General features: G+C 35.5%; 4 protein-coding genes across 6 annotated transcripts; 3 read left to right on the top strand and 1 right to left on the bottom strand.

Annotated features, from left to right (window-relative positions):
* Positions 1–406: 406 nt before the first annotated feature.
* si:ch211-167j9.5 (tyrosine kinase receptor Cad96Ca) lies at positions 407–6,223 on the top strand. Its single transcript, XM_056263515.1, has 12 exons — positions 407–635; positions 737–834; positions 1,273–1,360; positions 2,484–2,679; positions 2,763–2,901; positions 3,002–3,100; positions 3,684–3,844; positions 4,774–4,911; positions 4,982–5,093; positions 5,178–5,277; positions 5,711–5,810; positions 5,896–6,223. The coding sequence occupies exons 2-12, from the start codon at positions 792–794 to the stop codon at positions 5,944–5,946; spliced, it is 1,227 nt and encodes a 408-aa protein (XP_056119490.1). The 5' UTR covers positions 407–635; positions 737–791; the 3' UTR covers positions 5,947–6,223.
* Positions 6,224–6,653: 430 nt separating this feature from the next.
* Positions 6,654–7,546, top strand: tmem97 (transmembrane protein 97). The gene is made up of 3 exons (XM_056263413.1): positions 6,654–6,831; positions 6,950–7,094; positions 7,250–7,546. The coding sequence occupies exons 1-3, from the start codon at positions 6,718–6,720 to the stop codon at positions 7,522–7,524; spliced, it is 534 nt and encodes a 177-aa protein (XP_056119388.1). The 5' UTR covers positions 6,654–6,717; the 3' UTR covers positions 7,525–7,546.
* Positions 7,547–8,008: 462 nt separating this feature from the next.
* On the bottom strand, positions 8,009–9,652 carry ift20 (intraflagellar transport 20 homolog (Chlamydomonas)). Of its 2 annotated transcripts, none has more exons than XM_056263414.1 (5): positions 9,620–9,652; positions 8,979–9,146; positions 8,767–8,852; positions 8,585–8,688; positions 8,009–8,466 (listed from the first exon to the last, which is right to left on the bottom strand). In XM_056263414.1, the coding sequence occupies exons 2-5, from the start codon at positions 9,103–9,105 to the stop codon at positions 8,385–8,387; spliced, it is 399 nt and encodes a 132-aa protein (XP_056119389.1). In that variant the 5' UTR covers positions 9,106–9,146; positions 9,620–9,652; the 3' UTR covers positions 8,009–8,384. The 2 variants fall into 2 exon arrangements, with proteins under 2 accessions (XP_056119389.1, XP_056119390.1); XM_056263415.1 differs by having other exon boundaries at positions 9,625–9,652.
* A 312-nt stretch (positions 9,653–9,964) lies between these two features.
* rad1 (RAD1 homolog (S. pombe)) lies at positions 9,965–12,469 on the top strand. Of its 2 annotated transcripts, none has more exons than XM_056263513.1 (6): positions 9,965–10,092; positions 10,281–10,494; positions 10,577–10,685; positions 10,763–11,021; positions 11,740–11,838; positions 12,005–12,469. In XM_056263513.1, the coding sequence occupies exons 2-6, from the start codon at positions 10,300–10,302 to the stop codon at positions 12,180–12,182; spliced, it is 840 nt and encodes a 279-aa protein (XP_056119488.1). In that variant the 5' UTR covers positions 9,965–10,092; positions 10,281–10,299; the 3' UTR covers positions 12,183–12,469. The 2 variants fall into 2 exon arrangements, with proteins under 2 accessions (XP_056119488.1, XP_056119489.1); XM_056263514.1 differs by lacking the exon at positions 9,965–10,092 and adding an exon at positions 10,151–10,171.
* The last annotated feature ends 5,721 nt before the right edge of the window (positions 12,470–18,190 follow it).

The raw sequence follows: 18,190 nt of genomic DNA, 5'->3' as shown, positions 1-18,190 counted from the left end.
ACTTGTAGTTGTATATGGAGTGATGTTGATCTGTAACAATTATTCAAGAAAGAAATTAAATGCAGCCAAATGCGAGCTTTTCTCTTCTGTGATTAATGTGAGGTGTTTCCTTCAACAGCAAAGAGGAAACCACACATCTCGCTCTATGGCGTCCAGTGCCATCAATCAGACATACTTCCTTGAATTCAAGCCACATTTGACATTTAAACTAACCTTTTATAGGACCCTTCCACTCAGAGTATTTTCCTCTAGAATATTTCCCTTGAATGAAATATACAAATTAAGTTAATGAGAATCACCTCAAGACGTTTGAGCACTTTGTGGGTTGGAGACAAACTGTAGTCAGGAAGTGAGTCGATCTGCATACTGTTCTACTTATAGAACTTGCTCTAAACCACAAGTGCTGAAGAATTGTGGCTTATTGTTCTGAACAGCACCTTCAACTCAGTGGTCTTCATGCATGCTCATATCATGCAGAAGAAAGTTAGACAATGGTGTGCATTGCATAATGAGTTCATCCTGGGGACCTGCATTCTGTTGTCTTTTCTTCAAGGAGACAAAACCTCTTTTACACATTTGCTTTTCAGGTCTTGCATTTGAACATAGAAGGAGACGTCGCCTGGTTAACATTTAAGGTATATGGCGGATAATATGTTCAAACATTAGTTTAAATGAAATTTAAAAGGGCTGTGAAACATGAAATGATCATTTTTGTCTTGTCTTTTTTCTCTTTTAGCTCTGAAATATCTATCAGATGATTTTAAAAAGCATATGATGCCTTAGACTTCATTATGGCAACTGACAATTCATCCGATACGAAGTCAAAAAACTGGAGTAAGTATATATGTGTATGTATATACAGTAGTCAACATTTGAAGTGGATCAAAAGAAATTCATCAAAGTTGTCCTAAGACAAGAACGGGTAAGAAAGAGAAAAAGAATGAAGCATTTATATAGCGCTTTCATATGTGCTACTGTACACCCAAAGCGCTTTACAATCATTGTATTGTTCAAAATTCATGTATAACTTTGATGAAAGGTTGTGATCCACTTCAAATGTTGACTATTATATATATAATTATAAACTACATTATATAATTTTCTCCATAACTTTTATCGAAAGAGGTGAAAAATATTGGTGACATGCTTCTAAATTTTTCATTTTTAAATAAAACCAAAATGAATTATACTAAAAGTATAGCTGTATGTTGCATGTGTCTATATGAAAACAGTGGATTATTTCTCTTTGATTTGGTTTTTCTCTTTTTACAGACCTTGATGTTGGACACATCGTTCTAATCTGCATGTATGCTGTTACCGTTTTCTTCATGATAACACTTGGATGCCTTTGCCTAAACAAGTATATTTTAACAGTTTTTTAAATCAATGGACCCTTATATGGACTTTATTTAAACTTTATCTAATAATAATTGTCAATATTTATTTAAATATTATATTATTCAATTCTACTGTAATATACACTACCGTTCAAAAGTTTGGGGTCGGTACGATTTTAAATACTTTAAAAAGAATTCTCTTCTGCTAACCATGGCTGCGCTTATTTGATTAAAAATACAACAAAAATCAGTTATAGTATTAAATATTATTCCAGTGTAAATCAGCTGTTTTCTGTGTGAATATATAGTAAAGTGTCATTTATTCCTGTGATCAAAGCTGAATTTTCAGCATCACCAGTGTCAGTGTCTTCAGTGTCAAATGATCCTTCACAAATCAGTATAATATGAGGATTTGATGCTCAAGAAACATTTATTATTATCAATGTTGAAACAGTTGTTGGTCTGTCAGTAGTACAGTTTTTTTTTTTTTTTTGGATTCTTTGATGAATAGGAAGTTCAAAAGAACAGCATTTGTTTGAAATAGAATCTTTTGTAACATTATAAATGTATTTACTGTCCTTGATAAATAAAAGTATTGATTTCTTTCCTCCAAAAAATAAAAATAAAATTCTCACTGACCCCAAACTTTTGAACGGTAGTGTATATTATAAATATATATATACTTTTCAACAATTTTCCACTTTCAATATACAGGTGAAACTCAAAAAAGTTCATTTATTTCAGTAATTCAACTTAAAAGGTGAAACTAATATATTATATAGACTCATTACATGCAAAGTGAGATATTTCAAGCCTTTATTTGTTATAATTTTGATGATTATGGCTTACAGCTATATGAAAACCTTTTCACAATATTCTAATTTTGAATTTGGGGTTTCATAAGCTGTAAGCCATAATCATCAAAATTATAACAAATAAAGGTTTGAAATATCTCACTTTACTTGTAATGAGTCTATATGTTGAATTACTGAAATAAATGAACTTTTGCACGATATTCAAATTTTTTGAGTTTCACCTGTACAATTTTTTTAAATAAATATTGCAGTTATATATTTATGAAAGAAAATGTATCATTTTTATTTATATGTATCGAGCTTTGAAAGCTCTGTTTGTTTCTCTTATTAGGTATCGGTCAATGAAGAAGGTCATACGGGATTTGAGGCAGGGACGGTCGGCCCCCCGAGTTCCTTCCCAAGATTCTCCTCCTCCATCTCCCGATGTCCTGAATCTTCCTGAAATACCAGAACGTACTACAGAGAACCCATTACAGAGACAACAAACTAAATCCAGCTGCAGATTTCCCTGGAAGCCTCCACTACAGGTTCACTACATTTTTATTTTGAAATGTGATTTGACTGACTTGTATAGTGTTCAAACAATGTAACATGAAGAATTGATCTTCAGGTTCCCCGGTTCACAAAAGCAGACCTGAACCTTATTCAGCTCATAAAGGCGGGTAGAGAAGGAGTCTTCTACAAAGGAAGGATGATAAGGGGCACTTGTAGAGGACACTCACTGGTCACTTGCAAAATTGGAAAAGACGGTAAAACTATATGCAAACACATTTCTGTTGATTTAAATGCATTTTGTGTGAATATCTTAACAATTATCCAGCAGATGTTTAGATTTGCTGTCATTTGCAGTTATCACCCCTAAGCAGATGGAAAACGAGGTGTCTATTATGAGAAAGCTGGCATATCATAAAAATGTGATGCAGCTGTTAGACTGGAATACAGTGGAGGGTAAGTCATGCTGCTATACTTTAGTACTGTATGTCTAAACCTTTAATGCAGCTAAACAGTCAAATATAGACTAGATCTCGCCTGAGCAAAACTTGCCGACATAGTCTTAGGGTGTTAATGGTTGACGAGTGTTGCTCAAGTGTTTTTTTTATGTTGCCTTGTGGTTGTTCTAGGTGGTCTATATGATAGTCTCGTCTCAAAATATGTGTGTTTCAAGCCCCTCCTGTAATGTTTTTTTTCTTCTGTTTGATTGTCCACCGGGTAAAAATTGTAAGCTTCCTCGATTAGAAAGTAACAGCATTTTTCGCATGATTTGATCATCATCAATCGTTGCAGGATGAGTGTAATACCTAGAATAATATGTTTGTTCAAATCCTGTTCCACAATAATCTTAACAAATATCACTAAATATACAGTAGAATATAGAGATATTAATTTGTTATAGCAATATCCGTTAATGAATCCACTTGCAATATAACAAACATCCCCTCTCCACTTCTATTATTAATTTATCATTCAAGAAAACTTGTCAAGCTTGTACTAAAATAATGTATCATGTGACCAAAACTGTCTGTTTTCACAGAGCCGTATATGCTGATCATGGAGTTCATAAGCTACGGGACCTTGCGCAGTTTTGTGCAGAAACACAAAGACGAACTGAGCGCCGAACCTGAACTGCAGAGCCAGTTCACCATAGCGTCTTACCACATCGCCCTGGCCATGGAGCACTTGCGCTCCAAAATGGTATTACAAGCTGGCACAAACATAATACAGCTCTTCTGATATAGACCTTATGCAAGAGAGAAACAAGGCATTAGGGGGGTAACAATATATCGTGTCACAATATGTATTGCATGCACTCCCACAATGAAAATTAGTGTGTGAGAATCTTTTTTTTAGTTTCAGTTTCAGTACTACATTAAACTACTATATATAATGTAAAGTAATGCAGTGGGGGAATATTTGTGGGTCCTGATAATGCCAAAAATCTTATGTTACCAGTAAAAATTGACCTACATTATTTTAAATATATCTAGTCAGTGAAAAAGTGCAAGCATATTCATCTAAAATAATTCTGTAGTTTCAGCTTCAGAATCAGGAATATTTTTATTCTGGTGTCACCATTGTCCTGTGCATTGGGTTTCCAGCACCAAGTCCAAGCCTATTCATTTCCACCCACAATGTAATACCACATTTTTAATCAACAGTACATTTTTTGTTAACCTTTTACCATATGTCTTGGAGTATCGCAATAATATCGTATTGTGTGTCTAGTTTCGTGATATGTATCGAATCGTGACATGAGCGTATCGTTACACCCCTACAAGCCATCTTTCGAATTTTGTGTTTAAACTCCTGTTTTTGCGGTAGCTCTGTGTATTTCTATGGCATATCGCTGTCAACGAGTAATTAGCTGGTGAAGTGGATTTACTTATTGTAGAGTTAACAAAAATAAAATGAGCAGTGTAATGTTTGTAGTGGATGTCAGATGTCAGTAAAATGAGCAGTTCATTCATAAATCCGTAAGATCTTACCTTCGTGATGTGGAAATACAAACCAAAAGACAGAACGCAACGAGCGCAGCGCTGAAAATGGGCTGGGCTACATGAGGTCTATACATGAATGGAAAAATGGAAAAGAATGATTTTGGACGTTTTCTGTGTACCATTCAGGTGGTGCACTGTGACCTTGCCTTAAGGAACATTTTGGTGAGCCGATTCCCATGGGAGGTGAAGGTAGCAGAGTTTGGCCTGGCCAGGGACTTGACCCGCATGAGGAGCAGACGCAGCAGCAGGAAAAAACAACACAAGGTGAACTAATCGCACCTGTTCTTCCCACATCTTCATTGACAATCTGGCTAATATTAATGTGACCTCATAGGAACGCGTGCCCCTGCGCTGGTACCCTCCAGAGTACTTCCGGAACAACTACTACAGCTTTAAGGGAGATGTCTGGGCGTTTGGGATCGTGCTGTGGGAAATGCAGTCATTTGGTGAGAAATATCTGAGATATTCGGTTGATTTATCAAATATTTTTGATGAATAAATCACAAATATTGTATTTTGTATTTTTATAGGCACCTTGCCATATCCAAATCTGAACACATCTGAGCAAGTGGTGTATAGTGTCTGTGCTGGATATAAAAACACTGTCCCCAGTTCCTGCCGTCCAGAAATGTGAGTGACCATATAAAATATATTATTATATATCATATATATATATATATATATATATATATATATATTTTTTTTTTTTTTTGTCATCGTAAAAACTTACTGACCTACTGTTATGTATGGAAGCTTGTTTCAAGCACAGAATAAAAAATTAAAAAGGTAATTTCAACTTTTTATCTCACAATTTTTTCCTTGCAATTGCATACAAAATTGCGAGATATTTACAAAAAGTTGCAATTGCGAGGAAACAGTTTATATCTTGTAATCCTGACTTTAATTTTGCAATTGCAAGTTTATATCTTGGAATTATAAACTCGCAATTGCGATAAAACGTTGCAATCACCTTTTTTTTTTTTTTAGTCCGTTGCGGAAACAAGGTTCTGTAGTAATGGCCTAGTAATGGTTTCCAGTAATAAATATCTATTTGAACATGTAGGGAACAGATCATGCTAGACTGCTGGTTGGATCCATACACATCGAGACCTTCATTTACAGACATTGTCAGGATCCTGGAGAATATTGTGGAGAGTGATGGGGTGAGTCATATTTGTCCTTGAGCCACTCTTTACTCTTTACCTTTATACTAGAGATAAGTGATAAAACATTACTGATATCTTGCAGGATTATGTGGACGTTGACAACCAAAGGATCATGAATGCAGAAGAAAAGTGAATTAAAAAAAATATAAATCGTTGTTGTACACATCAAATAACTTTTTTAATACTACAATAATTTTGTAGCAATTATTTTGTCATTGTTCTCATGTAACACCTACTTAATTGTGTGCAGGCATACTTTTTTTTTTTAACAATGTTTGTATTTAAGGATTTAATTCTGTGTATGTATGCTCTCTGATCTATAATAGACACCGGTATGTGACATTACACAACTCTAATGACCAAATCACAGTATTCTTGCTATATTTCCATGGATAATTTTGAAAACAACAACTAAAAAAAGTCTGTGTTTGTTGTCATGAACATGCTTTCTTAACACAATAATTTAATAAAATAAGTTTAACAATTTAACAGTCTTGAAATGTTTAATGATGGTGAGTGCTTCCTTAAAAAAAAAGCAATTTCCATGGCAATTTGTGATTACAATGGTGGCTAATGCTTAGTTATGACAGTTTAATTTCAGTAACAATAAAATAAGCATCTATTTTATCATAAAACTAGTTGCTATGGTCATTTTTGTAAGGATTGTGTTCCACGGTTACGCTCCATGAGCCAATGTGCAATCAGGAATCCGCCCACTTCAGGAATCAACCGAGCCGATGGACCAATGGAAAGACAAAGATTAGAAGTGACCGAGTTAAAGGACCAATAAGAAACAGAGGAGTAACACGCTACTTTATAATTGACCACTGACGGCGTCCACGGCTGCTGAACCACAGACGGAGAAGGAACTTGTCAAAAACTGTTAAAGCACTAGACAATTAAAATGTTACTTCGCGCTTTAGAAATTATATATTTCATTTACTTTGCGTCGCACATTCCAATTACCCTCATGGTTGATCTTCAGGCTTTACTTCCCGAACATCTGTATCCACCTGAGGTAAGTTTGCACTTTGTGCTGGACACACTGTTGTATTTGTCACCATATAATATCCTAAGTTTAGCGGTTTTGTATGTAATTATTACTCGCGAAATAAATATTATTATTTGTGTTACAGCTGAAAAACGTATTGCACTGGTATGCTGCTGAATTCAAGGATCCGATGATGATGGACCCTCCTGCCTGGTTCAAATCTTTTGTATTCTGCGAAGCTCTCGTGCAGCTGCCCTTTTTCCCAGTTGCAGCATACGCCTTCCTGAAGGGTCAGTAGTACCTCGATCATTTGTGCCAGTGAATGATTTGTGGAATCACAATCTTAAATGACACAACAATGACATCTAGTGGAGAATCACTTGTCAATGCATACCAGTCACTATGGTCACATTACTCCCGTTAATTGATGTTTTCCATTTAATAGGTGGCTGCAAATGGATCAGAACTCCAGCAATCATTTACTCCGTTCATGTGGCCACAACTCTAGTCCCAATTTTAAGCCACGTGCTTTTCCATAACTTTCCTCTGGCGCCACATCCAGGACCCCAAACTTTGAACGAACGCCTGACACTGGTGTCAATTTATGCTCCGTACCTCATCATCCCCGTCATGATACTGCTCACCATGCTCTTCAGTTCAACATATAACTCAACCTCTCCGAAAGGAAACACTTCCTCAAAGTCCAAGAAACAAAGATAATGCCAGTTCATCCCATCTACACATTATAGATGGATGCATTCATTATAACCCACCAGGGTTCCAATGTTATTACTGGTTAAATGTGATTAAATATTTGAATATGTACCAGCATATTTGATTATTGTATGTAATTTTTAAGCAAAAATGTATTTTAGCTATTTTTGACCCCATTGTAATTTACAGTTTCGTTTACTGATGACAACACATGTAAAAGCAAAATATATTTTTATTTAAATGTTCTTCAAATCTGTATGAAGTTAATTAAATATTGAGATTACACACCTAATAACGGTTAATGTAAACAAATTTCATATTAAATAGCTTTCCATAACTTCTATGGAAAATATTTTGGTGTGGTCCCATGAACAGACAATACAATTGCCATGAGGATATGATAAAATAAAACTGGATGGGTTCAAGTTACAAACAGCAGTTAAAATAAAAATCATACAGAAAATAAACATTTTACCTGAAGATTATTACTTACATGATGGAATTATTTACAGTAACATGCAAATACTGTATTTTGCTGTTGTACAAAAAGAATGATTTACAAACGAATTTCCATATAAATAGTATAAATAAATTATATTGTATATAAATAGTATCTGAGATTATAAACTATAGTTGGAAAGTTTACAAGTATGCCCCCTGGACCTGGTCATGCAAAAGCACTCAATGTTAACACAATAGAGTCAGAGGTTGAGGCTGAAACAGACAGGTTGATGTCTGTTGTCACCTATAAACTGCTCAATTCAATTAACCTACTTTGGGACCCTGTACTTTATAGGAGTCATTGTGAGTCAAGATGCATAGCATCACTTTTTTTCTGTCCAACAGAGAGAGAAAACACAGCACTCTTATTTCTGCAGTATAAACTGATCAATGAATTCATTCTGCTCTGCTTCGACTTTCTGAAGAGCTTCGTATTCTATTCGGTACCTGCAAAACAAACAATTATAGTCTCACATATAGTGGAAAAATACAGAGCAGCACAAATATATCATTGATCAGCCTACTAATAATACTGGACTATTGGCCAACTAATAAGACCGATTACCTTTCCAACTGCATTTTCTTTTCTGCAATCAAAGCCTGAAGCTGTTGCTGTTGGGCCTCTCGTTGCTTTTCAACCGATTTCAGCAAATTTCTTGCACCTATGGCCTGTAGAATAAACACTGAAGTCATATAAATGAACATAACAAATCTGCACTGCAGGTTATTTAAAATGCAAGAATGTACCTTCATTTTTTCAGTTTCGGCCTCCTTTGCCAGTTCATCCACAAGTTCAATAAGTCCACCTACAATTTTCTGAAACTGTCCGATCTCTGTTTTCAAAAACATAAATTATTGATCTGTACAGTCAAAAGAAGCAACGAAATGCTGTTTAGTCAACACGAGAGATAAAGTAAACTCAATAAGATAAAGAACATAATTTAAAAGAAAAAACTCACTGTCAACAAAGTCCTCACATTCCTCTTTGAGCTCAGTGGTTTTCTGACTCACGTCGGGCTCGAGTACTCGCAATTTGTTGAGTTCATCAAAATGAAGACCAGCCTCTGCCAACGGGTCTTTAGCCATGACCAGAGGATCTAAAACCTGCCCGTGTGACTCGGTAATAGCTGGAAATCACACAGAAATACATAAACAAGAGTATTTTAAAAGAAATAGCACGAGCATCATTTTATTCCGTTCATAATGTGAACCCAGTAGTGGCGAAAACAAAAACAATATTGATTTCCCAGCACACAGTGCCCTGCACTGTCACCAGATCACAATAAGCTAGCTAACCGCTTAGCTAAGTTAGTTAGCTGGTTAATTTGAACTACCACTGCCGTTACATTAACGTTACATAAAACATGTAAACTTAGTTTAAATACACAGATGAGGAAGAAATAATACTGCTCACACAAGTTTCGCTTTGTTGTTGGTATGGTCTGGTTGCTATTGAGATAACGTTAGATAAACAAACACAGACCAGATGGGAACTAGCTTGGACATATTGGTGTTGTTTTTATAGTTAGTCGCTCAAATCATTAAACGGAATTACACACTTGCATAAAGTTAAATAAACCAGGGAATTTCTCAAACGTACCTGACCTTTAACCGATTATGTGGCACTTCTGCCGGGCTGACCGACCGACCGCCTCCTCGCATCTGTCTGGCTGTCTCGGCTGCCAGGCGACGGCTGGTCCAATTCATGATGAGTGAGAGGGGTGCACAAAAGCATTTTTAATATTTATGTTTAACACCTTGCATTTCTGAAAATAAAATAAAGCATGGGTCTATATCATAAAAATGTATAAATATTGTTGTTGTTGTAATTATGAGAGATTACAGTACAAGTGTGTTTGTGCCTAACTTTTCACACCATGACCCCCCTCCTAATATTGAAAACGTCCGTATATCAACTATTCCTGCAGTTCCGCATCAGACCACTGCGGTGCGTGCGAGGGATCGAATGAACAACTAAACTCAAAACACCAGAAGAAGACTGAGCAGCGGCCACTTAAGGGCGCCAAACTCTAAAAAAGAGATGTAAATCTTTATATTTCATATCTATACTCGGTAGGTTAAATATATATAACATTTACTGTTTATGTTTAAGGTTAGTTTTTCCCCAGAGATTGACAGCTTGATCATATATGTAGGTATACAATTTAGTGTAATGTCTCTGTTTTCGTATCACCATAATTTGTAAACAGCTCGTATAAGTTAGTTAATTAGTTAGTTAGATGTTTTAAATGTCATTACAGATGCTGACAACGCAGAAACATGCCTCTGTCAACTCAGTCCCAAGCGGACATTGACCAGTACATTCTGATAGCAAGTTTGGATAACGCAAGGAATCTGTCCAACATCCTGAAAGCCATCTCTTTCAAAGACCATGCTATCTTCAATGCAACGCAGAATGGGTTAAAAGTCACTGTAGAGGACTCCAAATGCCTCCAAGCTAATGCCTTCATTCAGGTTGGTGTTGGAGGACCGTTTCTGACAGGTTCAGTTGTCAGCAGTTGGGTTGAACAGTGTATTTGTGTGTCTGTTTCCTCAGGCTGACATCTTTCAAGAATACACTATCAAAGAGGATGCAGTTGGCTTTCAGGTTAACTTAACTGTTCTTCTGGATTGCCTAACCATCTTTGGGGCGAGCACAACCCCAGGTGTGTATCTTAATGGTGATCCGGTCTTTCTTTTATAAAATGTATTTAACTAATTTCTCTTTTATTGTACCATTGAGGTGTGTGCACTGCCCTGAGAATGTGCTACAATGGCTATGGATATCCGCTGACTTTATTCCTGGAGGAAGGTGGTGTGGTCACCGTCTGCAAGATTAATACACAGGAGCCTGAAGAGCCCATAGACTTTGACTTTTGCAGCACAAATGTGACCAACAAGGTGATTCTGCAGTCCGACAGTCTTAAAGAGGCTTTCTCTGAGCTTGACATGACCAGTGAAGTTCTGCAGATTACTATGTCACCAAGCCATCCTTACTTCAGGTACTGTAATCGTGCACACAACAGATCAGTGTGCCTACACTACCTTTCAAAAGTCAAAGTTTGTTTAACGTTTATTTAAGTCTCTTATGCTCAAGCTGTTTTTTTTAAATCTACAGTATGGTAAATAAAAACAATATATTGTGAAACTTCATTACAATTTCAAATAACTGTTTTCTATTTGATTATATTTTAAAATGTTCCTGTGATGCAAAGCTGTATTTTCAGCATCATTACTCCAGTCTCCAGTGTCACATGATCCTTCAGAAATCATTCTAATATGCTGATTTGCTGTTCAAGAAACATTTCTTATTATTATCATTGTTGAAAACAGTATCATATTTTGTAGAAACCTTGATTTCTTGAATTTACTTCCAGGATTCTTTGATAAATAGAAAGTTCAAAAGAACAGCATTTATCTTGAATAGAAATCTTTTGTGAAATTGTCAATGTCTTTAATGTCTCTTGATAAATTTAATGAATTACAAGTAATATTTTCTTGAAGAAAAAAATCGTACTGACCCCTAACGTTTGAACAACAGTGTATATAATTGAATCAAGGAATTACTAATGTAAGGTTATTAATTCTAATATATAATGTCAGCTTCAATTATGAGATCTATTAATTTGGTCTATTGCTGAGTGAAAAATAAATTGTGGTGTTGTCAAGTCAAACTTAAATGTCAATACATATTCATTATTATTTTCCTTTTCACCCTAGATTATCCACATTCGGTAATTCTGGAAATGCCCATTATGATTATCCTAAAGACTCAGACATGATGGAGCTGTTCCAGTGCACTAAATTACAGACCAACAGGTAGGAGGATTCCCCATCCATCAGAGCTCTCTGTATCTGTGCTAAATTCAGAACTTCATAAAACAAGCTGCTTATAAATTAACTTCCGAGGCATTCACGTCAGTGGTAAAAGAATAAAGTTTTCTGAGTCACTAAGATTTATTTTCTCTTATGTTTATTCTCAAAGGTATAAGATCTCCCTGTTGAAACCTTCTACAAAGGCATTGGCTCTGTCCTGTAAAGTCTCGGTGAGAACAGACAGCCGAGGCTTTCTCTCTCTACAGTATCTTGTGAGGAATGATGATGGTCAGATTTGTTTTGTGGAATACTATTGCTGCCCTGATGAAGAAGTGGGAGAAGAGTAATTGGAAATGCTTCATTTGATTTATAACTTTTTATCATCTCCATCTTCATAACTGTTTTTGTTTTGTTTGATATTTAGTGTGTACTGACCTCACGGTTCTTTATTCTGATAATTTACGTTCTATGCTTAAATAGAAGCTTAATGTAGTTAGAAATAAAATAAAAAAACGTGTGGATTTTGTATTGAATTTGAGACAATACTATGTGTGATCGGCAGAGGGCGACAGAGAAATGCTAATTAGGCTACTGCAAATATTAGGAGTCTGATGTTGGGATTAAGGTTTTAAATGTATATATATTGTATATATTGTAGTATACAATGTTCGGTTTATAAGTCCATGTTTACTTTGCTCTAAATTACTGACTAACAGTGAAAGCTGTTGTCTGAAACATCTACATTTTAATGGGTGTTCATTTTATTACACGAATGCGTTGCGAGGCAAACATGAGTTGATGTTGATGCTGGCTGACGCACGCACTCCTTTAACAGAGAGTCCCAGAACAGCGCGCGCGATGCTTGAACTGCCGCCTCGCGACCAATCGCTTCTCCATTCGCAGCTGTCGAGGCAACACTGTTTCCGGGCAGAGGAACATCACAGGAGCAAAACAAGCGAGCTTCTGTCACTCTCTCATCTCAGCGGGATACTGCCCTGACTGATGCATGTCCGAGCTGCTTCTAGATGCTGCAGCAAACCCGACTAAAAACAAAGTTGCTATTAAATAGTGTTACATAATTTTTAAGCAAAGTAGACCGTTATTGTCTAATTTAATGAATGGCATTCTGAGAATCAATTTGTTTAAAACATCTTAGGGATTATGCCAAATGTGTCACTATATAGACTTGTTACAACAAGATATTTAAAGGGACATTTTTGTACATAGTTACGCACAGAGTCGGACCGACCAATGTTTGACATTTTGCTTTTAATGTCTGGTCTGTATTATTCTGCTTGTTGTCAATAAACTGGACATCTTAGAGCTACACTGTTGAACAAAAGTGTGGGGTCAGTAAGATATAAATATGTATATTTTTTAAAAGAAATTAATACTTTTATTCAGCAAGTAAAAATATGTATAATGTTATACAATTTTTGTATTTCAAATAAATGCTTTCTATTCATCTGATGAATAGAAAATTTATCTAACTTTCTATTCATCAAATAATCCTTAAATAAAACAAAAAGAAATTGTTTCTTGAAGAGCAAATCAGCATATTAGAATGATTTCTGAAGGAACATGTGACACTGAAGACTGGAGTAATGATGCTGAAAGTTCAGCTTTGCCGTCACAGGAATAAATGACATTTTAAAATATATTAAAATTGTAATCATATTTCACAATATTACTGTTTGTCTGCAGCCGTGGTGAGCAAAAGAGACTATTTTCAAAAATACTATCGACCCCAAACTTTAGAATGATAGTGTACATTGAAAGTGCAGATAGCAGCAGCTGTGGGCTTATTATCCACAAACCTATTCATCCCTACTTATGGAAAACAATTTATTGCATTTCAGGCATTCTGGTTTTCACCATCTGCCAACCTAAAAGTCTTTTCAAGGCCTTTAGCTCCAACAACATGCTGGCTATTTATTCATCAGTTATTGAAAAAAAAACTTAATTGAACTACCTTAAACAGCTGAAAATATTAGGTCTTCTCAAAATATTTGGGATCGTTTCAGGGATTTCCTTTCACTTGATCTATAAACTCTTAAGACTGTAAATATCCCTTACAAAATCACCTAATTATATGCGCATAAACCATTACTGACCGAACAGACAACAACAACAACATTCAGCGTAACCAAGTAAACACTGTCTACAGACCAAGACAAAGAGTATCATTTGATAAGGGTGAGCAACTTGATCCTGCTAGATCTACATCACTCCGGCAGGTGATGTCAGTCTGTTTAAACACAAGCTTGCTCGATGATGAAGATGGGGATCCTCTACCCATTCCTCAGATAAACAATCGAGCGCTGACCCGTTGTTTGATGTCTGGACATACCAGTGAATCAAGTGGTGTCAGGTTCTGGGTTTTGCAAACACAAACTCGGCAATGACCTAATTGTTGTGACACTCCAACAATTATCAACAAGAGAGCCCATGGGAGGTGAAGAGAAGGTGCACGGCTTTCAGCACGGCGTCACTAGGGACAGTGAGTCATCATATTGTCTGTTGTTACACTATAAATTAGAAGAAGACATGTATGCACTACGTAACCTTTAATACTGTTAATGATACTTAACGGTTTTAAACACTTTTTAGGGTCAACTTGAAACTAATTATACTCCAATAGTGGATAAAAGCTCAATTTGATCAACATCTGATATGTAATGTCTGACTTTCCACAAAACAACTGACCATGAAATTGATAAGCCGACAAAAGCGCAGCACCAACTCCTGCCTAGTCAGCTGAAAGGAACCCTGAAATGGGAAACTCTGCAGTGCATAAACATGATTTGAGTATATTCAGTATAACATTCCTTCACTTTGTGTTAAAAATAACCAACATTATCAAGCCATTGTTTGGGGACTGTGGATGTCACACGGGGTCATGTTTGCAACAGCTGGCCTTAACAGCCCTCTACAATCCACCCCCAAACCCATTAATACTGCTCTCCTTCTGCCTCAGCTTGCAACCATGTGTGAAATGATCCTTGATGATGGAGATGAGGTAATGCCTTCAGCAGCTCTGACATCACTTTAGCCTTTCCCATCCAGTGCAATTGACCATCACTAGGACAATGAGCTTTTTGTCTTACACTACCTTTTCATTAGGAGAAAAGGATGAACATGACACCTGTGAGTGGTTTAAAGAGCTGATATTGCAATGTTAAGCATATATATATATCAATTTCACAGTCATTTGTTTTGTACAAATTCGTACATCACATATTAAATGCTGATAAAATTGACCTTTTATTCACTAACGGATGATAATTATAGTCCATGTACTCTAAGTTGTGTCTAAAATCATTTTCAAGTTTCATTAACCGTATTAAAATGTGTCATTATTTATGTAGTGCTGATACGCACATGCTATATATATATAGTATTTTAACATGTATATATATAATTTGTGTATTTACATATATATTAGTGCTGTCAAATCGATTAATCGCATCTAACATAAACTTTTTTGTTTGCATAATATATGTATGTGTATATATATTATATATATATATATTATATATGTCTGTGTGCATTTACTGTATATATAGACATACACATATATAAGTATACACAGACATGCACACACACACACACACATATATAATATAAATATAATAATATATACACGCATATATTATGTAAACAAACAGTTTTATGTTAGATGCAATTAATCAATTTGTATTTGTACAATATAAATAGGCTATATATATATATATATACACACACACACATATATATAGGTCTATAGATAGATGTATTATATTATATTTTTTGTAGTGTAATAATTAGCATATAAAGAGCCCAATTAAAAATGGCATGGTCTAATGGGGAATATGAATAATTCTAACACACAATGAATCATGATCTTGTAGGTTTCTCTAATTAATCTGAAGTAGACACTATAATCAGAGGAATCCTGCAGCACTAATGGCAACAGTTTAATGTGGTTGCAAGGGAAACATGTCCATAGTGGTACACAAAACATGTTGTTTTCTGTTAGTTCCTTTTTTTTTTTACTATCCTATGTAAACACTCACAAATGTGACTGAAACTGGGTTTCAAAAATGTGCTATCACTTCTGTTTCTTTATTGAGAATATTTATGAAAAAACAAACAATAAACGTACGTGATCATCTTTGCTTGATATGTAATGATTACTGCTTTCAGTGTAGGTGATTTGGATCCGTATGACATTGATCTCATGTAATCAATTACGAGTAATTTTCAATCATGGCTGAATGAGAATCAGGAAGCATGCATATTTTCCCTTCTCCTTTTCCCTTTGATATCGTACGTGACATGCAAATTGACCTATCTGCCACAATCATGGAGCTTGGCGCACAGAATAACAGTATGACTACAGTCGATAACCACTTTTCACATGGCAGCTAAATGCAAGCACAGACTGGTTGTTTGCTAGCCCTCTAGACCTGCAGATCTCGGGTCTGTCACTCACCACCCTCCCATTACCTTGAAGGGTGGCAGCTGCGGCCCTGCACCACCAATAGGGTCTGTTTATCAGGCAATTAAGGTGACAACAATGAAAACTAATATGTAAAAATGTGGAATAGGAGGTGAGCGAGCAGTGCTCGAGACAGGTTTATCAGATACGGTGGAGTATGAAGGAAGGAGGGGGGTAAAGTAAAGGATGATGTCACCAGGACACAGTACATTTGAGCCTCGCTCTTGTGTCTCGTGTTTTCACACTCACACCCACGTGGACGTTGTGTTTTGGTAACGTATGTAGCCATTGCAGAGTCACAGAAACATACACATGATCTCTTCTCTATCAGGTAGTGAACTTTGGTAATGAACTTATTGTTCTCAGCTGTCATGTGGACACTGGAGCGAAGGGAAACGTTATTTATTTACAGTAAAGAGACTGTCTTTTGTGTTATTGTGCTGAGATGGAAATGAGCATGTTACGTTTGACCATTGAGCTTTGTATCAATTGTTCGTGTTTATGTCATAGAGGACTGTATGTACTCAGTGGCCAAACCTCAGGGTAAAAACCACAAGTAAAACACTGTACCATGCATATACCACTGTACCAATAATAAAATAAAATGAATATAAATAAATGTAAAATAATATTTTTTTGAAATATTGCAGTAGTCTGTTTTTATACAAATTTTGTATATAAAATGAATGCATGGTTTTGTATATAAAATTAATATGCATGGTACAGTGTTTTACTCGTGGTTTTTACCCTGAGGTTTGGCCACTGATACAGTCCTCTATGACATAAACATGAACAATTGAAAGGCCTAATATAGGCCTTTTTTTTTACAAGACTACTTGTTTTATATTTATCAATAGGCCTATTCATTTTATTTTATTACTATCACAATAAACAGTATCAGCCTTTATGAAATAATGAATTTCATGTCTACACCACTAACTAGGCTATGCATTTAACATTGAGGCGACTGATAAAGGCTTTGCCGTCCTAGAGCAGTCTGCGTGGGGCTGTATGCCCAGACATGTACCTGAATGGGGATTCCCCTCCACACAGTCCTTCCTTCATCTGCTGTCTGTGGGACAGGAGCTCTCCATCCATATATATGAAGTTAAGCTCCCCATCATGCGCAGGACATCTGCATTTAAACAATAGATGCAGTCGGAAGCTGCTGGACAAAGGTCAAAGGGGATGAAAGAAACGTGGGGGTTTCCGTATTCAATTAGCATAATTACTTATTAGCTCACGTTATCAGCGCTGTGCATCGATGATTAGCAAAAGAACAAAAGAGTGACTAACGAATTTACTATAGCCTTTCTGATTATTTCGAAGTTTTTATGTTTTATTAGTGAATGTTGAACGATATAGACTTATTAAATTAGCATATTAGCCATCTTATGCATGACGTATTAAATCGCAAAGGAGGAAACAATAAAAATATATTTTTTAATTATAAAAATAATTATATATATATGTATATAACAATAATAATAATATTAATAATAATAATAATTCTGAGAAACTTTAAACAATATTATTGAGAAAAAATGCTGCTTATTATTAGCAAACTGCAATATTTTTGTGCATATTCACTCCATATAGGGCTAATGAACATTTGAATGTAAAATCTGAGTACATGACATCTGATATTACTGATAGGCTATATGACAAAAAAAAACATATTATTAATATTTGAAAAGTTTTCATTTATATGTTTTCATATTTCATGTAGCCTATAGGTTTTACTCACCTATAGGTTTCATGTAGCCTATAGGTTTTACTCAATGACATTAGTCATTCTATATAGATCAGTGGTTTTACTTCATTTTCCTCAAAATAAACAAAAACAAACAACATATTTACTGGCTACTGCACGTG

This window comes from Rhinichthys klamathensis, unplaced genomic scaffold, assembly GCF_029890125.1.
Source record: "Rhinichthys klamathensis goyatoka isolate OS25496 unplaced genomic scaffold, OSU_Roscu_1.1 h1tg000206l_1, whole genome shotgun sequence".
In the NCBI taxonomy this organism is placed as follows: Eukaryota; Metazoa; Chordata; class Actinopteri; order Cypriniformes; family Leuciscidae; genus Rhinichthys; species Rhinichthys klamathensis.
Note: the sequence above shows the minus strand (reverse complement) of the source record. Positions and strands in the feature narration are given on the sequence as shown.